Source organism: Melozone crissalis, unplaced genomic scaffold (assembly GCF_028551555.1).
Source record: "Melozone crissalis strain CALT ecotype California unplaced genomic scaffold, PUWL_Pcris_2 ptg000041l_1, whole genome shotgun sequence".
Lineage (NCBI taxonomy): Eukaryota > Metazoa > Chordata > Aves > Passeriformes > Passerellidae > Melozone > Melozone crissalis.
In genome coordinates, this window is record NW_026535819.1 from 8,111,659 (window position 1) to 8,130,754 (window position 19,096).

The 19,096-nt window shown below is 45.4% G+C and overlaps 1 protein-coding gene across 1 annotated transcript in view; it reads right to left on the reverse strand.

The window, feature by feature from the left end:
• Nucleotides 1-19,096, reverse strand: part of PAPPA (pappalysin 1) — a 174,548-nt gene that overhangs the window by 67,382 nt on the left and 88,070 nt on the right. Inside the window, exons 8-10 of the mRNA XM_054283889.1 lie at nucleotides 16,338-16,466; nucleotides 14,723-14,814; nucleotides 2,012-2,208 (exon numbers count right to left, since the gene is read on the reverse strand). Coding sequence (XP_054139864.1) covers nucleotides 2,012-2,208; nucleotides 14,723-14,814; nucleotides 16,338-16,466 — 418 coding nt within the window. The remainder of the gene's footprint in view (nucleotides 1-2,011; nucleotides 2,209-14,722; nucleotides 14,815-16,337; nucleotides 16,467-19,096) is intronic.

Genomic DNA, 19,096 nt, shown 5'->3' on the forward strand with positions numbered 1-19,096 from the left:
CCCAGCAACAACACGAAAAGTTTGCACAAGACCAGCGAGCACACAACCTACTCTGAAAGGTATCTGGGTGAGGAAAGGTGCTCTTTTCATCAATACAGAAAACCCCTAAGGCTCAGTGCTTGTGCAGATAATGAAGCCAAACATGTTTACACACCAGTGATCATTACATGCAGCGATTAGAGGAGATCTTAGGTTAATTTTCATCTCCACAAGCTAACAGACTGATGACCTGCTGCCCCACCTCACCTCTCCAGAGCGACAAGTCAGGTGCTTTCCCAAGACAACTGTCTTGTTCCTGGGGGAAACAAAAACTTTCCCATCATCTATATGATTTAAAAGGTCAATGATCCCCATGCACTCAAACTGGCGTAATAGGACCAGCTGAGCTAAAGCAAAAATTCTTTTTGCTGGAAGTAAATAGCACACTGTTATCTCCCCAGGGGCCAGGCAATAACAGCAGGCATGTTCCCATTCACTCTACCAGTGTGTGATATGCCACTGCTCTGCCTATAAATACAACAGCTTTTTTTGCCTTTTTTTTTTTTTAAAACAAGGCTGTGACAACTTCATCTCATCTGGGTACAACAAACATGCCTGAGTTGTGGCTACACAGCAGGGCTTTGTGTTGTGTGAGTGCGTGGTGGTGGTTTTTCCATCACAGGACCATATGTTACCTACTGTGTGGTGCGGCTGAGCTCCTACCAGTGCTTCAGAGAAAACCAGGGCAGCTCTGGAGCAGCTGCAGGGGGATAGAATGCCTGGGGACATGCCCAAAAAGCAGCACCTGAGCTGGAGCCACTGGCCTTTGGTCTGCACAGGGAGCTTGAACGAGAAAGAAGTTGTGAAGGCACAAGAAAGGGTCCAGAGGAAAGTTCCTTTTACAGTGTGAAATAATAAATGAGACAATGACAAAAAGTCAATACTGGGCTTGGGATTCTGTCTTGATTCTCTGCCAGCTAACCACGCTTTGTGCATTTAGAACTGACCTGGTCATTAATTTGTTACAGACTTGTGCAATGCGAGCAAGGCCAAGTCTCTTGCATAAAGATGTTTTCTCTTGCAAGCCAACTGGAAATGCTTAACATCTACTATTCACAGAGAGATCTGTTTGTCATATCTGTGACACGGCACTCCTCTCTGCACTGCCCACTCAAGACACCTCTTGGATAATTAGATTCTTAGAAAAACTTTTCTGCATCCAACCAAAAGTCAGCCAAAGTTGATTAGTGTGATAAGTTTTCTCTCTCTAGTAAGGGATAACAGTGAGGGCTGAAGGAGGAATAAACAAAGCAGCTTTTATATATGAAGAGCCTTTCCCTCTAAAAACCATCAACAAGCAACATGGGCTTTCCCAAATCAGGTTGCATCTGAACTGCTGCATCTGCATCATGTACAGCTCTGTTTTCCAGACATCTATCTAATGTTTTTTTTTAACTCATTTGGATCTAATTCTCTCAAAGAGACAAAAGGTAAAGTTATGGTAACTGGAGCTATTTATGTTACAAAGGAGACATAGGAGAAGGGGGTTAAAGCTAATGAATGGCTTTGGGAATGGACAGGACCTTTCTCAGAATAGAACAATAGGGTGCTTTTATGGAACTGGGAGGCAGAAAACACAAAACTATTAAAAAAAGAAAGAACACTCTTTTGTATTATTCGGCATTAGCCTTCAGAACTCATTGCCACAAGCTCGTTCCCTGTGCTTGCTGTGAGGAGCCCGTCTATCTCTGAGGTGATGATGGTTGGGAGAGGTGACTCCTGCACAGCTCATTGAATCACCCCAGCCGCAACTTCAGCCAGCTCCAGTTGGGTGACTGGCACTGAATTTCAACTCATCACTACTAATCAGGCTCAGAAAGAGAGAAGCTGCTGCCAGGGTTCCATCCTTGGTGAAGCAACAAGTGAGCAGGCAGGGGTGACAGCACCCCTGAACGCTGACCACTGAGCTCCACCAGAGAGCATTGCTCCTTGCTGGACTTCCAGGAGAGGAGGAGGAACGTGCTGTCCTTACCTGGGTTGCTGCTGGCTGGCCAATGACCACCCAGCCTGGGCACTGCTGGTCACTGTGGTGTGAGACAGAGACGTTGGAAGCCCACTGGTCCAGGAAGCCTTTGGGAGTGTACACGCCGCAGTCCTTGATGCTGGTCATTTGCTCAAACTCCTCACAGACTCCATCGCCATCGTGGAAATAGCACCTGCTGGGCTCATCTGCATGGGGAAACAGAGAAAACAAACCACACATGTCTGCAGGGTAGCTCCTAGGTCCTGATACCATCAGTGGTTGTGTATCTGCTGGGTCAGGGCACCTTGAGTGGAAGCATTGGTCACTTCTGGGTCATACCAAGGTGATTTAAATAAAGCCAAGCAACAATAGCCAACTTTTGTATTGGGCAATTCCATGAAGATATTTCCTAATGTTAGGGGGGTTCTGCTTATTTTCATCTATCTCCTTTTAAAAGAGATAGAAGAAAGCAGAGACAGAAAATACATAGAGAGGCAAATGTGGGTGTTGGCATAATTCCACCAGCTGGGGTGGAAAAATGCCAGCGGAGGGTTTGGTCTAAAATGTTTCCCTTTTTTTGTTTTTAAAAGATATCTGCAAATCAACAACAACAACAACAGCAACTGTGGCTGCAGAGATGGTGAAAACTGCCAAGTTCACAGTTGTAGTGACCAAAGGGCCAAACAGATCTGTTTATCCAAGGCAGATACAGTACACACAGTGTGAGGGTGAGTTTGCCACATAAACACACGGCTTCAACCAACATGACTCAGATTTGACCTGAAAGGATCAAAAGCAGCAGGAGACTTTATTATCCTTGCCCATTTATTCTGTGGCTTCTCTAATGAGACTGCCAACAAAGATGCCAAATTTTTGAGGTTGTTTCTGTAACACTGGCCCATTAAAAACTGAACTGAGATCCATCTACTCTTTTCAAACAGACTGCATAGCAATAATGACTTTCAGTCATTAGAGTACTCTGTGAAATGGAAACCTTTGACCTGTTGGTATCCTATTTTGTATTGTATTATCATTGCCAGTCCCCAGAGGTATCCAGTTCTGACAGCCTGTTGTATTTTTGTCTGGCAAATAAGCCTGTTGAAAAAAATGGTAGGAAATTAGCCAGAGCTGCTAGCTGGACTGATGGAAAGGATCCCTAAGGAGAATCCTGTCGGTAGCACTGGACTATCATGAGCTAGGTGTCAGAAAATCCAAGGGCTGCTCAATTTTGAGCTACTTCCAATCTACTAAATCCCCTGTTTATTTTTTCTCCTGGTTTACACAGTGAAATACCATCATGAGCCAGAAAACATCAGTTTATTGCTAGTCAATTATTTAATGACTTTCACTCCTTTTCCTCCTGTGGAAGATTCTAGGTGTTTAAGAGAGGGTGGCTTTGAAAGAATAGAGAAGTCTATCAGGGAAAAATGTCATTATGGTTTGATTTCATCACAGCCTCTGTGGACAACTTGTGTGCATGGATTAATGTAGGCAACTGTGTATTTGACAAGCCAGAGCTCCGAGCTGGTGAAAAGGAGCACCAGCCTGGAAGTTTTTCAGCTGTATGAGTGCAGTCCTGAATGAATTTTCCCAGGGTGGCCAAACTTCTTGCCCTTACATGTCACATCTTAAAATCCTCATTTGTCTGGGAGCCACCAAACATACATCCCACTCCTCAAAGCGCTCAGAGGAGGGCCTGGGGGAGTTTTCCCAGACAAGAGATGACAATGGCTCCTGGGGTGTCTGGGTGGATGTGCTGATGGGCCCTAAGGCAACCCAGCAGTGCCACCCCCATGGGGCTCATTCATCCCTGGGAGAGCCATGCCCTGTGTCTGGCCAGCTCAAGGGATGGGTGGAATGAGAATGTCACTGTCATGGCCATGGAGAAAAAATTCTTGGTTCCCTCACCTTATCCTTCTGCATCTCCTGTTCTGCTCCTCTCCCACATCAAGGCATAAGTCAGGTGTCAGGACAGTAGGGTACAATTAATTGGCTTACCCACTTTGTCCCACTTAGAGTAAAAGGCCCAACAGAAATCTCTGAGAAATATTCAGCCCTAAAAAGACTGAGATCAGCAATCAAAAGTCCTCAAAACCAAATGCCAAACAGATGCAAATATGTATTTTTGGGAAAAAAAAGCATTTCTTTGTCGTTTTATGAAAAGAGGCTTATTTCTGAAAAAAAGCAGTGGGGGGATGAAAGGAAAATACCTACCCTGTTAAAAAGACCTGACCTTCAGCCTATAAACATATGCAGAGTCAGATACGCACACGTACAGTGAAACATCACCAGGCTGCTGCACACCCACGCTGACAGAAACACTGACACACAAACGCACGGGCGCTCCCTTTGCACATCCCCGACTCAGCCACCCCCCATGCAAACACCCACTAACTCACAGCCTAATTTTAGGCACATGCCTTTAGACAGTGTTCCCCGGCCTTCCCAAAGCACTGACTTCTTTCCATGACAGGCACTGAAGTAAGCACAGCATTTTTAGTGCAACAAACTCCTGCGCTGGCTCCAAATGCTCCCTCCTAATGCGGTGATAAACGTAATGGGCTCCTGATAAGATCATGTGTTTGGGATAAAAGAATACTCAAGGCCTGCTTCAGCCCGATGACTTAATTCATACTCACATGGAGGGGAAAGCAGCCTTTGAATAGCTGTGATCCAGGACAGTGTGTGATCCTAACAGAGGCTAATTTGTTCCTGATTATGCCTAAGACCCCAATAAATCTGTCTGCTCAGAGTCTGCAAAACCCGAGGGAGGAACCGAACAGAGAGCCTGAGATGTCTGAATTAATGGGGGCTGCCTAAATGATTAACCAAGTCCTGCTGAGCTGCGCTGTCATGAGCTCTGGAGCTGTGCTGGCCCTGGAGAGCCACCACATCCATGGGACAGCATAGGTGTCATGCACAGAGGCTGAGAGAAGAGGCACCCACTCGCCTTTGTGTGCTCTGAAAAATGATGAGGGAAACTGGCTTTGCAACCCTGGTTACTTTTAAGGAAGATCTGTTGGTCTCACTACTGACTCAGTGTGCAGTGCTCTGCATTGAGGGGAGTGCTGGTGAGAGGAGGGGAAGGCCTTTCCTACAAATGGGCTTCCCAATTCTGAGTGATGGCAAACAGGGGATTGTCATTAAATCCTTCCAAGACACGAGGGCACCAACCTTCAACAGCCAAATGGGGTGCATCACTCTGTGGGATGCCAAAATCTAGCAGAGGTTCTTCCTTCAGGTGTTGAGCAAGAGCTCTGACTCTGGATTCTGCTGGTGGTCTTAGATGACCGGCAGGTTACAGGTTGAGCTTTACATTTTCATAAGCAAAGCAAAGAACAATCAGATTGTTTCTTCCTACAACTGCCCTCACCAAATAAAACTAACAGGCTTTTCCCCTTTTTGCAATGGTGGGAACAGAGCTCAGTTACATTCATAGAGTCCTACAGGCTCAGAGCCAGAGAAGACAGTGTCAGGAGTGGTGTATTTCTAGGAATGAGTAGCTAATGGCTTTATTCCTATAATGATGCAAAATGCTTTTTCTGTTCTCTTCTCTTAACCACTGTGATACTAAATGCATTTGTGGCCTTGGCAACATGAGCTAATTTTTGTCTCCACAGAGGTCCAGAGGCTCCCAAGACCTGGGGATGGTCAAGGACTGGTCATTCATGACCTGCACCATGGACTGTGCTCATCAACACCATGGACTTTGCTCTCCAAAATGAATCTGATTTGCAGCAGATATGGAAGAAAGGAACATACAGGATATCTGATTTGTCCTCAAGAAAGAAATGACTTCAAAAAATTAAAAAGCAGTTGCCTGGAAATCCAACTGAAATCTAGAACAGTAAAATGTCTGCAGGCATAGCACCTGGCAGCAGGAGAGAGCATCTCTGGGGAATTAACAACAGATGCTGGAGGATGCTGAGCTGAACTCATCAGCATCAGGGAACACGTTTCCATTCAGGCAGCCCAACCTCCTTTTCCCTTACAAAGTTCTTACTGAAGGCAGAAAAACGTTAGGGCCAAACCAAAGCTCCTGACTTGCCCTTGTTTTGGGAAAAGGCATTCTCCAGTTCAGCAAAGATTTCTGTGACATCTGGGAAACCTTGAAGGAGGCTCTGTGGCAGCATCAACCTGGAGAAGTGTGACTTGAGGAAACAAACCGGCAAGACCTGTTTTGCTAACTCCTGAAGTCAGGCTTTAAGATCCAAAATAGTCTTGGGGCTCTTGTGTGCTGCACCAGAAAATTATGCAAACTCCATCTCTCCTTGCTTCCTAAGCTGCCTGAGCACAGTGCAAGAGGCAGCTTTTTGTGCTGAAATACAGAACCCTCCTCTGGGATTCAGAAATGAAAGGATGCCTGGGATAACACAGGTGGTTTAGTGAGCACTGGGAAGCACCTACAAGAGCAGGTCCGGATAAGCAAGTAGCTCCCCATCTCCTTTACCAGATTGAGGAGAAGCTGGAAAATCATCAGCAAAACGAGTGAAGCCTTATAGAGACCAGCAAGCAGACAGGCAGGATATACATTTATCTGTGATAGGCAGCCTTCCACTTCATGAAATAAAGAAAAAAGAGAGATCAAGAGATCCAGTTCATAGCACAGGGAACATCCTCAAATGAGGCTTTGAATGTCCAAGCAGGGTCCTCAAAGTGCTGGGGACAGACACTGGGGGCAGTTTCCTGTTTTCAGCCAGGACGCAGTGATTGGCATCGGCATAGTCTTCTTTTTGTGCAGTAACTACCATTTTTTAAAAGGCCAGACAAAAAAAAAAGGAGTATTTTTAAGCTCAGCTGTTTACTTAGGGATGTTTCCAACTATAACAAGTCTCATGCCACATAACTATTTGTCCAGAAAAAAAAAAAAAAAAAAAGAAAAAAAGAGGAGGGGACAAAAATGGAGAAGCATTGTCTCAGAGTAACAAATTTTTGGAACAGAACAAGATTTGAATTTTAACCCCTGAAATGTTTGTCCAGAGGTGTGCAGGCTTTCAGACACAGCAAAGGCCAAACCCCAGGCTCACCAAAGTCAGCAGCTTCTGCAGAAGCAGGGTTTTACCACCACGTCACTAAATCGGCATCTCCAGCACTGGTGTTTATGTTCACACAGAGGAGGAGAAATGTATCCAGAGGTTTCTATCACAAAAAGGGAAATAATTCCACTGCAGATCACATGAACTCAGCGGCTGAGTGACCGCAGAACCTGCTCCATTTATTTCTATGGGAGTTTCACCTTTGGCTTCAGTGGGAAGAGAGTGAATAATATGGCCTGCTTCCAGGATATCTGCTAATCTCTTCTTTAATATTGAAGAGGGCAGAGACAGAGACATTTCCTGCTACAGTAAAATATTCAAGAGTTACTTTCCTTCCTGGATGTTCTGATTGAAAGGAGGAAAACCATTACATGGAGCTTGGGCAGACCTTTCAGAATAAAGTCACATATCAATAAATGGTGACGTGTTCCTCCAATGAAATAAAACAGACACCTTGGAAATGAAGGCAGGAAGGCAGCGTGGGTGTCGCAATCTACTGCGGAACATCCAGGGGCCTCGCAGGAGGCTTTCTTTCCGTGGAATATGACAATCATGTCTGAGCATCTCCTGAGCAGAGCAGGCAGAGATAGTGCCTTTGCAGAGTGAGGCTCCCTGGTAATTCAGCTGCTTGTGGAAATGCATTCCTGGGCGTGACTGGCTTTCTTTGTGTGGTGGGACTCGGCTCCTCACTATGATATAGCAGTCGGAGCACCAGAATTATGCAATTGATCTGCCTGCTGCAGACAGATACAATTACAATTCCCTCGCAGAGCCCGGCACTGAAATTTGATATTTCACCTCCAAGAACATGAGTCTTTGTCACTTAAGAGAAAGGATATTTCCCATGGCTGGCAGTGGTAGCAAGACCTTGTCTGAGCTATCACTGCCAAAGTGGCCATCCCCAACCCTGGCAACCAGGCATGGCCAACAGGACCAACACAGACATCTCTACCTGCCAACCAGCAATGGCCAACAGGATACAACGAAACTCTCCCCAACCCTGGCAACCAGGAATGGCCAACAGGACCCAACAGAGCTCTCCCCAACCCTGGCAACCAGGAATGGCCAACAGGACCCAACACAGCCCTCCCTCCCCAAACCTTGGCAACCAGGCATGGCCAACAGGACCCAACAGAGCCATCTCTACCTGGAAACCAGGAATGGCCAGCAGGACCAAACACAGTCCTCTCTACCTGGCAACCAGCAATGGCCAACAGGACCCAATACAGCTCTCTCCAACCCTGGTAACCAGGTGTTGTTGTAAGAGCACTAACAGATATGTTCTCTTCCTACCTCACCTTGTTTCCCTCCCTGGATGGTTGGATAAAGCAGTGCCAAGAAGATTTTGATATTACACAGATTTATCAGCTTAACTTGGAAACTGTTCAACTGAAAGTCTTGAGGCTTCTGTCACACAAAGGAGCAACCATTATGACCATGAGAAAGATGGCCAGCATGGCCCTCTGAGACACCTGGCACACTTGTTGGGAGGAGGAACACAAGAGTAGAAACCCAGAGGTGCCATTCCCCAGGGAAAAAAACCCTGCTTGTTTGTACATGTAGTTTGATGTTCCTGCAAAGAAAGGTCTTGTGCTCAGACAGATACAACAACTATGCTCTGAGCACAGTTGTTGTTGAGTCACAAAAGATGCTCTCAGGATGGGAGCATGACCAGCTGTGGAAGCCCCTCAGATCCACAGAGAGTAATGTGAGGGATGCAACAAGCAGAGGAGTAGTTCTCCTGCTGGACTCTCATTGTAGCTGTGTCCTCAAAACTAAAGCTGGATTGAGCTGGGTTGGAGTCACTGGCCTAGGGAAAAATGCAGGCAAATACCACTCCAGCCCACATTCTCCCCCACAAAAAAGCATCTGTCCTTTGTATTTTGCTGCCTGAGATGTCTGCTCTCTCTGCTCTGTGGCTCAGCTGGCCTTCCTAGGATTGCACTATTAATGATGACAGTCTGAAAATCACTTTAGGAGACTTTACGAGGATGCTGTGATTACTAACTTGCCAAATGAGTGCTTAGACATTTCAGAACATGCAGCCACACTTCTGCAAGCTGCAGGAAACAGTCAGCTTCAAAGTATTTGCCTTAAGCTGAAGGAGTCACACAAATATCATCTGAATAACCCCGGCCAGTAAATTCATGACTATTTGCCATGAAATACTGTTATAGAACCTCAGCTGCTTTGTCAACAGCAACACACTTTCCCAAGCTCCTTGGTCAATGCTTTCACCTTATTGATGCCCTGGGAGATGCTGAGTTTCTCTTGCAAGGTGCCTCTGTTTCTCCCATGCTGTTGTTCTACTGAAAGCCCTTGGCAGGGTCAGCCAAGGCCTATTTAATGCTGGTGAAAGAAGGCAAAATCACCATTAGCTGCTGCATGGGGCCACGGTTTGGGCAGCCAAAGCTGTGTTCCTGTGCAGTAGTATGAGGAAGGGAGGGGGAGAGGATGGGAGAGCTCTCAAAGCATGCCCACAATGAATATGGATGGTCATCCATCAATTTATTTTAAGCACATTACTTCTCTGTCAGAAAGGGAAAAAAGGAAAAAGAAAGAAAGGAAAGAAAAGACATATAAAATTAGGTTTGTGTCACTCATTTAACACTGCAATTTCCCCAGAGGATTATGCACCAAACAGAGATAGCAAGCTCATGAATATTAATCATTTCCCTGAATGCAATGCAGCCCGCCAAACAATAAGATTAGGGGAAAGTGCTATGCTTAATTTATGGATAATGGGAGAGGTAAAGGATAGAGCTCCCACAAAGGTAAGGCTCACAGCTGGAGGGAGAGGCCTCTGAGGAGGAGGAAGACAGATCCAGATTTGTAAGGTAGCAGAAAAACATTTGGGACCAAGCAGGAGCAAAAGAAAAGGTGTTTAAGGATCATTGTCAAATTAAAATCATACTTCTCCCCGAGCAACCACTGGTGACTAATGTTTCAAGCATGCCAGAAATTGGTGGTAAATTCAAGAGCTAGATATATTTATTTTCTCTTTGCCTCTGCTCTGTGTCTTTTCTTTGTATTTTATATCCCCGAGGCCCTGATCCCACACACCACTGAGATGTGTGTCTAACCTGAAACATTCCCATTCTTCAGGGTGACCACTCCCATCTGGAATTCAGTGGAAGCTCTGCCCTGTTTTGCTGTAAAAAGGCTTTAGCCAAGAGTCCCTTATAAGCAAAGGAGATAAAGTATAGCAATAATAGCACCAATAAGATGTGGCTGAAACCCCTATAAATTACCTGGCAAACTTAAGGGGAGATAGAAGTTCTGGAGCTACTTCCCAGCTGTGTTTCAATGTGTCTATCAGTCTTTACTCATCTCTTTTCATATTACTTTCTCTCCCCCTCCCTCCCTTTTTTATTGATCTCTGCATCTTTTTTATTATATCCTTCTCTTTCTTCAGCACTGGTGAGCTAAATCAATGCATAATGCACATCCCACTCCACAAAAGGAATGCAAATGAAAGCCGGGCTCTTTTTCAATGTCCCACATCTATCTGGGTGTGCAGCGCTGGCGTGTGGGAGAGTGCACGCCAAGGACAAGGTGCTCAGCTGTGCCTCAGACACCCATTTCTCAGCACTCCTCTGGGAATGGATCAAGCGCTGAGGCCTGGGTTCCCACCATTGTGAATCATAACTCTCACAAATGGGGTCTGTTTCACACAGGACACGTCGGGTTGAACTTGGCTGAGATCCGCGGTAACCGCAAAAATCTGTTATCCTCCGAGTGATCAGGGCAAGGTGAAAGGAAAGCGGCCCGGGGGTGGGAGAGGGGTGCATCAGTCACACTGACATGGCTTGGAATCACCTGTCTCCTGCCCATCAAAGGGCAAAGTGAAACTTTCCCCGTGGGACCAAATTTCTGTGTGGAAAAGATAAAAAATAGGCAAAATCCGCTACAGGAAGCGGCTGTGGGAGGGGGGAGAAAAGGTAGAGATGATAAATTTGACGATGGGGAAGGGCGAGAGTGCTGCAGAACTTAGAAAAAGGAGCACTGCCAGATGCTTCCATTAATTAATTAATTAATCTCACTGTCGCTCTTCAGCATGTTGCAGGAAGAAAATGCTATTAATCTTTTCTGCTTTCTGTTGCTCGGCTTTGTGCTTGGAGAAGGCCAGGACAGCCTGACAGTGAGACCACACAGTTTTCTCCCCTGCCTCCCTCCTTCCTTCCCCCGCGCCCCTCCTCCCGGGCAGAGCAGATTGATCCACTGTTATCTGATTAGAGAGGAAAGAAGGAGGAAAAACAAAAGCAAGACAAAAAGAAAAAAAAAAAAAAAGAAGTGTAATTTTATTACAGGCACTAGTGCAAAGTGTCTTGAGAGCCTTGTGCCATTTAGTCAAAGGAAAGTTGGGCCAATTAAAAAAGCCCATAAACCCCATGATCCTAAAAGGCAAAGGGAGTGAGAGAGGCAAAGGGACACCTGCAAACAGGCTGCCTCCATCCCTGGAAATATCCAGAACGCAGCTGAACATGACCCTGAGCAACATGCTCCAACTTTGAAGCTGGCTCTAACTTTGAAGTTGGCCCTCCTTGGACCAGAGACCTCCAGAGACTCCTCTGAACCTAAATTATTCTGTGATTCATGGCTCTGAATCTAAAGCCTGGTGGTGCTTGCGGGCTCTGTTGTATTTTTCTCCTACCAAGCGAGGTGCCTTGCGTGGTCTCTGCTTTAGGAGGCAGGAGCCCACTTGGGCTTTGCTATCAAACCTCCTCCTCTGGAACCCGCCCACGACGCCCCTTCAGCCCCGTCTTTGGCAAACAAAATGTTTAGCAGTTCTTTCCAGCCACGTGGGACCCAATCCTGCAGACAATTTGTGACAAGCATTGCATTCACTGTTGTGGTTAGATTTGCTGAAGTCTAAAGAATGCCTTGTGGTAGTTCAGAAACATGCCTGGAAGAAAGCATTTGCAAGATCAAACCCTGAGGCCCCCGATTCAACAAAGCCTCTGAACATGTGTTTGAGGCTCACTGAATTCTTTGGTGAAGGGGAGTGATTCCCGGGGCTCTGAAGAGCTACATAATACAACAAGAACATCACTGAAAAAATAACACTCTCTGAAATAACTGCTTGTTGTTCTACAGGATTATAACATGTGTTAGCCTTGTAAACATGGAAATAAATTACACTTATTTTTCTGTGCTCCTGAAACACAGGAGAATTCTTGGGCACCCAAGAATTCTGTATTTTCCAGGAAAACACCCCACCAATATCAAAGAAGACTTTTGTTCAGCTTAAGGCAGAGGATTAGGTGTGATATTGTTAGATTGTGGAGAATGCTGAATTTCTGCTCTTTTTTACTATTATTTATTATGTAATATGCACAGCCAGTCACTTCCCCAACATCTTTATATTTTCTGGTGAGATTTTAATGCTTGATATACCAAGCAGAATATAAATCAGCAGTGTTCATTTGTCTGAAAGACAAACTGGTGGTGTCTCCTTAGCTCTTGGGGTCATAATTCATGGTGGTCCAGCTACCACAAGAGCCAACAGGATGAGTTTCACAGGTATTAGCTCTTCTGAACCTGTCCTATAGACCTGAAGGCAGTGTTTGCCTGAAAACAGCAGTGGGGCTGCCCTCACAGACCCTGCAGAAACACCGAGCCCATCACCACCACAGCACAACCATAAAGTCACACAACCAAACATTTTTAAGGTCTCTGTTCCTGCACCTTCCCCTTGATTCAGCTAATTTGATTCATCTGAGTCCCTATATTCAATATTTCACAAGGAATTTGATATCATTTGTTTTGTAATCCAGGATCTGTGCAAACCACAACCTTCCAAAGCCCGTGACAAACAAACAACTTTTTTTTGCCCCTGGAATTCCCCTCTCCTATCCAACACAAGCAAATCTGAAAACCCACTTCCTCTGTCATGGAGTAGAAAAATCTCTATGTTTTAGTTGCTTCATTTTCTAGTCAGACAGCTCTGTCCCACACTCTCGGGAAGCCCTGTTGCTGCTCCTGGAGTTGGATGGGGGATGAATGGTTGGATGATGGTGGATGGATGATACAACTGGACTCCATTAAAGGTTTTCCCAACATAACCAATTCCATGATTTTATATAAAAAGGCATAAATCAGAGTGTTGCATACCCCTAGGACACCACTGTGTGGTCCAAGGCTTGGGACGCCCCACTCATACTCTGGTCCATGGACTAATTTGGAGCATTTGCATCTCCCACCCAGCCCACATCACCTGGTTTTCTGGAAAACTGATGGGCACAGGGGAATGACCTGGGTCATATCCTAATAAAACATTAAGATGTGGTCAAAGCACAGACCTGGACCAAGGAATTGAGGCCTGCTGTGGAGCAGGGTACAGACACAACCACCCAGCACCAGCCCAAAGCCTTGCTGGAACCGGCCTCACACCATGCCTGATGTCTGGGGAACCCAAAACATTTGCGTAAGTGTTTATCCCACTTTCAAAATATTATGACTAAAATCTTGCAGTGCTTGGGGCTCTAAGACAGCAAGTTACTTAAAACACAAATGTAACTTCAAGACCACCAGTTGTCGCAATTAGTCTCGACCATAAATATCCCTGGTTTCAATACAACTATTTACATATGTAAATAAGTACATCACCAAATCAGGCCTCAAGTCTCACTCACAGTGTGGGAAGCTGAAGTAAAAATGTAGTTGTTGTGATGAGCCAAGCAGTCTCCAGCTTACCACTCAAGGGAAACATGGTGCCTGTGAGGTCCATTCTACAGGCACAAGAGATAATGGTCAAATTGCCAAAAAGAGCAAATTTCAAACTTGCAAACGTTACAGCATCTGCTGAGGACTGATGCCCTGAGCTGAAGGCATGGGATCACTACATGGGGCTGGGTGTTTGCTTGGGCAGTCCAGATAAGGAATCTCATAAAATGCCTCGAGAAAAAGCCGACCCATTATAAACATTAACTTTGGTTCCTGAAGCTCTGCATGTTTTCTTCTTTCCCAGACCTCACAGACCCCTGGGTGGAAAAAGCAACCCCACAACGTGGGGCTAGTCCACAGAACGTGCAGTGTAAATTGGTCTCCATTTCCCTTCTCCGTCCCCAGCATTCCTAGAGAGTTTAATAAATATGTAAAGCTCGAAACTGCAGCCCCGATAGCTCGAGCATCTTCCGGCCATTGTGCTTACAGGTTTTGCTAATCAGAGCAAACCAGGCTTGCAAATGAAATCTGATTAAGTAGTTTTCACCTCTGAAAAAGGGGATTAGCCAGACCTTTGATCCTCAGATATTGATTTGCAACTCAAAGGAGGTGTGACCTCAGCTGGACTTGCTTCTGGTCTCAGTCCCTTCCCCTTTCACTCCTCCTCCTGTTTACCAGAAAAAAAATCAGTTCATGTCTTCTCACGTAGTCACATCTAAAGCCTATTGAAGCCAGTGGAAAACCACCCACTGACTTCAATGGGCTTTGGATCAGTCCCACAATGGCTGACTTAGCCCTAAGTCCTGGGCTGTTTCAAAGCCAGCAGAACCAATTTCCCATCAAAATGACCAGAAGCCGGGAAGATATGTTCACCTTTCAAACCTACAAATTCCACCTTTTTTCTCTCTCCCATGACAACTCTTCAGCTGGAAATGCTGGGAGCACTGCTGGTTTTTCCCTCGCACTGTGCACTGGGTTGCTGCCCACCGTGGGTCTGAGGGCTCTGGGCCAGACTTACCGATGCAATTAAAGGACAGCTCCTGCAGGCAGAACAGGGAACAGCCATCGCCGTTTATCTTGTTCATGTCATCACATTCTTCCCCCAGCTCTCTGCAGGCAAAAAGCAGTCAGCTGGCAAAGTAGCATCAACCTGACGGTGTAACCCCACTGAAGAACACCAAAGCCCCAATATCTGTTACAGCAGCTTTGTGTGCCCACCCTCAAAATACCTCTCCCTTAAGGGAGCCTCCTGGCTTCCTCCTTTTCATCATTCCCGGTTCACAGGCTTGCCCTGCACATGTGGATCCCACTTGCTGTCCTCTGATGAGGATATGAGCAACTTCCTTCATGGCTGGTGTGGCTGTAGCTCAGCAGGTGGGGAAAAACAGATCAGGAATCCCTGAAGCTCTTTGTGTTAAATCTGGAAGGGCCAGACTGTGGCCCCAGCATGGGAATAACAAGGCATAAAGCCTGGAGTGTGGCTATTCCAGGTGGCAGCACTCAGAGGAGAGCAGTCAACAGGGAGCAAGGGGTGTTGGGGCTGGAGCCCTGCCTCGTGCCAACCCGCATGGCTGGGGACAAGAGTGGGAACCAGATGAGAAAGGGGCTGCCACAGCTGCAAGTGGGGCCACAACCAACCAAGCTGTGACACAGTCTGGTTCCTGCTCGCTCCTGAGGCAGCTCAGCTATTGTTTGACACTTGCTGCAAAGCCACAAGTGATGTTTGAGGAATGTGCAAACATAACAGTAGCAGAAAAGTTATGTAAAGCAAAATTAATCTGTCTTTCTCCACCTCTCTTTCCAGGATTGCCCTGGATTCATTTGTTGTTTGATTGTTTTCTTTGCTTTCCTTGCCTGTTGGGCCTCTTCCTGCAAATATTTGCTGCCAGGTATATCATCTGACAGAGTTGTGCTGTGTGATCGCTGATCAGCATTATTTCAAGCAAATAATACTGGCTGGATTAAGCACTTGCTTGTTGTTACTTCCATAGTTTAAATAATTAAATTACCTAATGCCAGGAAGCTTTGAAGCATCAGCCTTAAGGGCCAACATAGTAAAGGAATAAACTCTAACATAGTCGAGAAGGATTGTTTTACATTTTCAGTGGCCTGGGGACTGGTGAGAGAGGGGAGCTGATTGAGAACATGCAATTCCTCCGAGGCCAAATCTATCACTTCCAAATGCATCCCAGCTCTGGTGGTCAGTCAAACAAGGGGCAGCACCAGGACCTTGGCCCCAACACGTGGCAGGGTTTTACCCAGCTGCCACACACATGGGACAGCACTGAAGGCTGTGTGAGTTTTTCCAGCTCCAGGAAATGTCACATCCATGTATAAAGATACAGATACACAGGCAAACAGCATAAACAGCACAGAGCGTCCTTGCCTATCGATCCTGCTGTCTGGACTCCATTATCTGTATCTCTGTCTGTATCTCCTGGTGCCAGGAGAGAAGGGCCCATGGTACAATTAAATGTCATCATCCCGGTAATCATCAAGCACGTGAGTCATTATCTACAGATGAGAGCCAGTCTAACCTAAGGAGACACCAGAGGTCATCAATTCCTTCCTAGCCTCAGACTCTAGCTGAGGAGATGTGCCCAGATTTATCTGTTTGCTCGCTGCAGACTTACATTTGGATAATCCCATCTCCACAGTATCCACTCCCAGAGATGTACACGAGGGCAGGGGACGGCTCGCTCTCCTCCATCCCGGACACCACGACCACCTGGTATCTGTACGTGCTCCCGTCGCTCAGCTCCCTGCCAGACAAAAGGAGAGGCAGTCATTCACACAGCAAAGGCAGCAGCAAAGGGCAGAGAAAGAGGGACTGGAGAGGGGTTTGGCTGCCAAAAAAGCAAGGTGCAGTTCAACCGGCTCCTCCCAGAGGTCCTACCTTGGTTTGATTGGATTAATTTTTGGTTGGGTGTCTTTTTTTGTGAGCACTATCAGCATTACCTTTGTCTATTGTTGGTTGCTTGATTTTTGCACGACTCTGAAATAGATGCAGTTCTTGACCACCGGACAGCTAAACCATTTCCTGATGAAAACCTTGCATTTTGGTGAGGTGGTGCTTACATCTCCGCCAGTGACACCATGGCAGTGCCGACCCTCACCATGAGCACTGGGAAACACTGAGAGCATCCCTAACAGTACTTCAACACCTGAGGAACCAGCCCTGTGCCTCACTGTGTTCAGCCTTGGGCACTTCTGTTCCACATCAAGGACAACACTACCAGCAAGTCTGTTCATTTAAGGAATTTAAAATACCCTGTTCTTCATTATTATTATAAATACTCATTATTTCCTGAGCAGCCTTGAGCTCAATCTAACGGCACCTGGAGCCTGGATTAGTGTAAGCTGAGGATGTTTCAGTGATGGACAAATAAGTTATCCACATCACATATGAGCATTAAAACAGAAGAGTTAAATACTTGGTTTCTTCCAGAGCAAAAAATAGGATCCACACCACAGCACAGGATCAGGGTATTAGCACTGAAATATTCACAGAAAGAATTACCAAATTATTACATATTTATGCAAAGCCATAATTACCTAAAACCTGTGCATCTGTGAATGAGGAATAATATTTTTCATATGTAATATGGGAATAATATAATCCTAATAAAAATGTTTAGCTCTTTCACAATGTATTTTACAGTACCAAAACTCAAAACCTTCCCCAAAGAAACTCATTTGTTGTCCTCATTGTGCAGATTTGTAAAGCCATGGAGTGGCCAAGGCAAAATGATTTGCTCAAAGTCATCAATCAGGTTAATTGCAGAGCAGGAAAGGCAACCCAGCTCTTCCCCAGGCCTGCCAGTCCTCTGCTCACTGAGCTCACATTGCCCCAATTACTGACAGCAATATACATGGCTTTTTGTCACAGGAACTTGGTCAAAAAGCATCTACTAATGAAGTGTGTACTACGAGGAGATAAATCTACTACGCAGAGCAGCAAAGCCATTGAAGTGGATATCAATGAGTTACTGAAATCTTCAGGTTCATGAAATAAGTATCTCCTTACAACATTCATTAAATTAACAAGCATGACTTAAATTCCAATATCCCACATTATATTTTACAACAAAGCTGTTTCTCATGGGTACTGTGCCTCCAAAAGAAACTGGCATTGAATGAATTGCACGCCAAGAGCACTGGGACCTGACTCTTTGTTACTGCACATGGCAATGGAATGGGATTGCAACTCACTGGAAGGAAAACAGAACTGGCTTTCTCATTCCTTCTGAACCTGATTCCTGTCAGCAACAGTCCGTGGCTCCTATTAGCTAAATTTGAGAGTTCATGCAGCACAAACAGTATCTTAATTCACCTACAGGCTGGGGAGATGCCTACCCAGATATTGGCAAGACTGTTTATTCAATCAAAGTGAAAAGTTTCAAACTTCTGCCCCTTGGGGCTTGTTTAAAGCAACTGTTTTTCTGGGAGGGGAAAAAAAATTATAGGAAGTGAGTAAAGTGGCCAAACACACACTGTAGTAAAATAATGAGGGTTTTCCTCTAGATTTCACTCCCAGATAAATCCACTTACCAAGATGGGAGGTTTTCATATATACTGATGAAATCAAAGCACAGCCAAGCTTTGATTATTAAAGAGTAGTTATTTCTCAAGTTCTGTCTCAAAACCATTTGTAAAATATTTAAGATTAACAAGTACACTTGCAGAAATGTGGATTTTGTCACTGGGGATCTGCTAACCACAAAAAAATATAAAAATTCAATTTTTGAAAATGGTAACAAATGAACAGTTGGGGCAGCCGCAAAATAAATAAGGCCACGCTGCTTTCTGATGCACTGAGATTGTGGTTCTGAGTGTAAAATAGCAGTTTGCAGAATCTGATTTTTGGTGTCATTTCCACCAATACCTCCAGGTGATGAGGCAGGCTAAGAGCAGGGAGTGTGCCTTGCACATGGGTTTTACTGGAGGGAAATATTTGTGTGCACATGCAAGCAAAGGGACAACAGGAAAAGCTCACACTTGTTTGGAAGTTTGCAGAATACAGTGGAGGAAAGCCTGGATTCAAATCAAGCACAAAAGAGAACATGGTGTTTATGAATTATGAGGTGGCTGGAGATGAATGTGTACATGAGTGAATGAGACAGAAAATTGGAAATGAAAGTTATTAGGTGGGGAGAACTCTGACCTATTTAATTGTATGGATTAACCATGGAAAACTCTGTATGGAGTACACTGGCTGCTGGCTTTGTGGCACTGGGCTGTGCTCTAACCCTGTCACCTGCTGCACATCAGGGAGGGGAGATATCCAACTACAACTTGCTAAAGGATGAAATGCTCTTGGAATTTTGTATTGTGACAGGCAAATGCCCTTCAAATTTAGTGACACAAAAAAACCTCTAACCAAACCCATTTA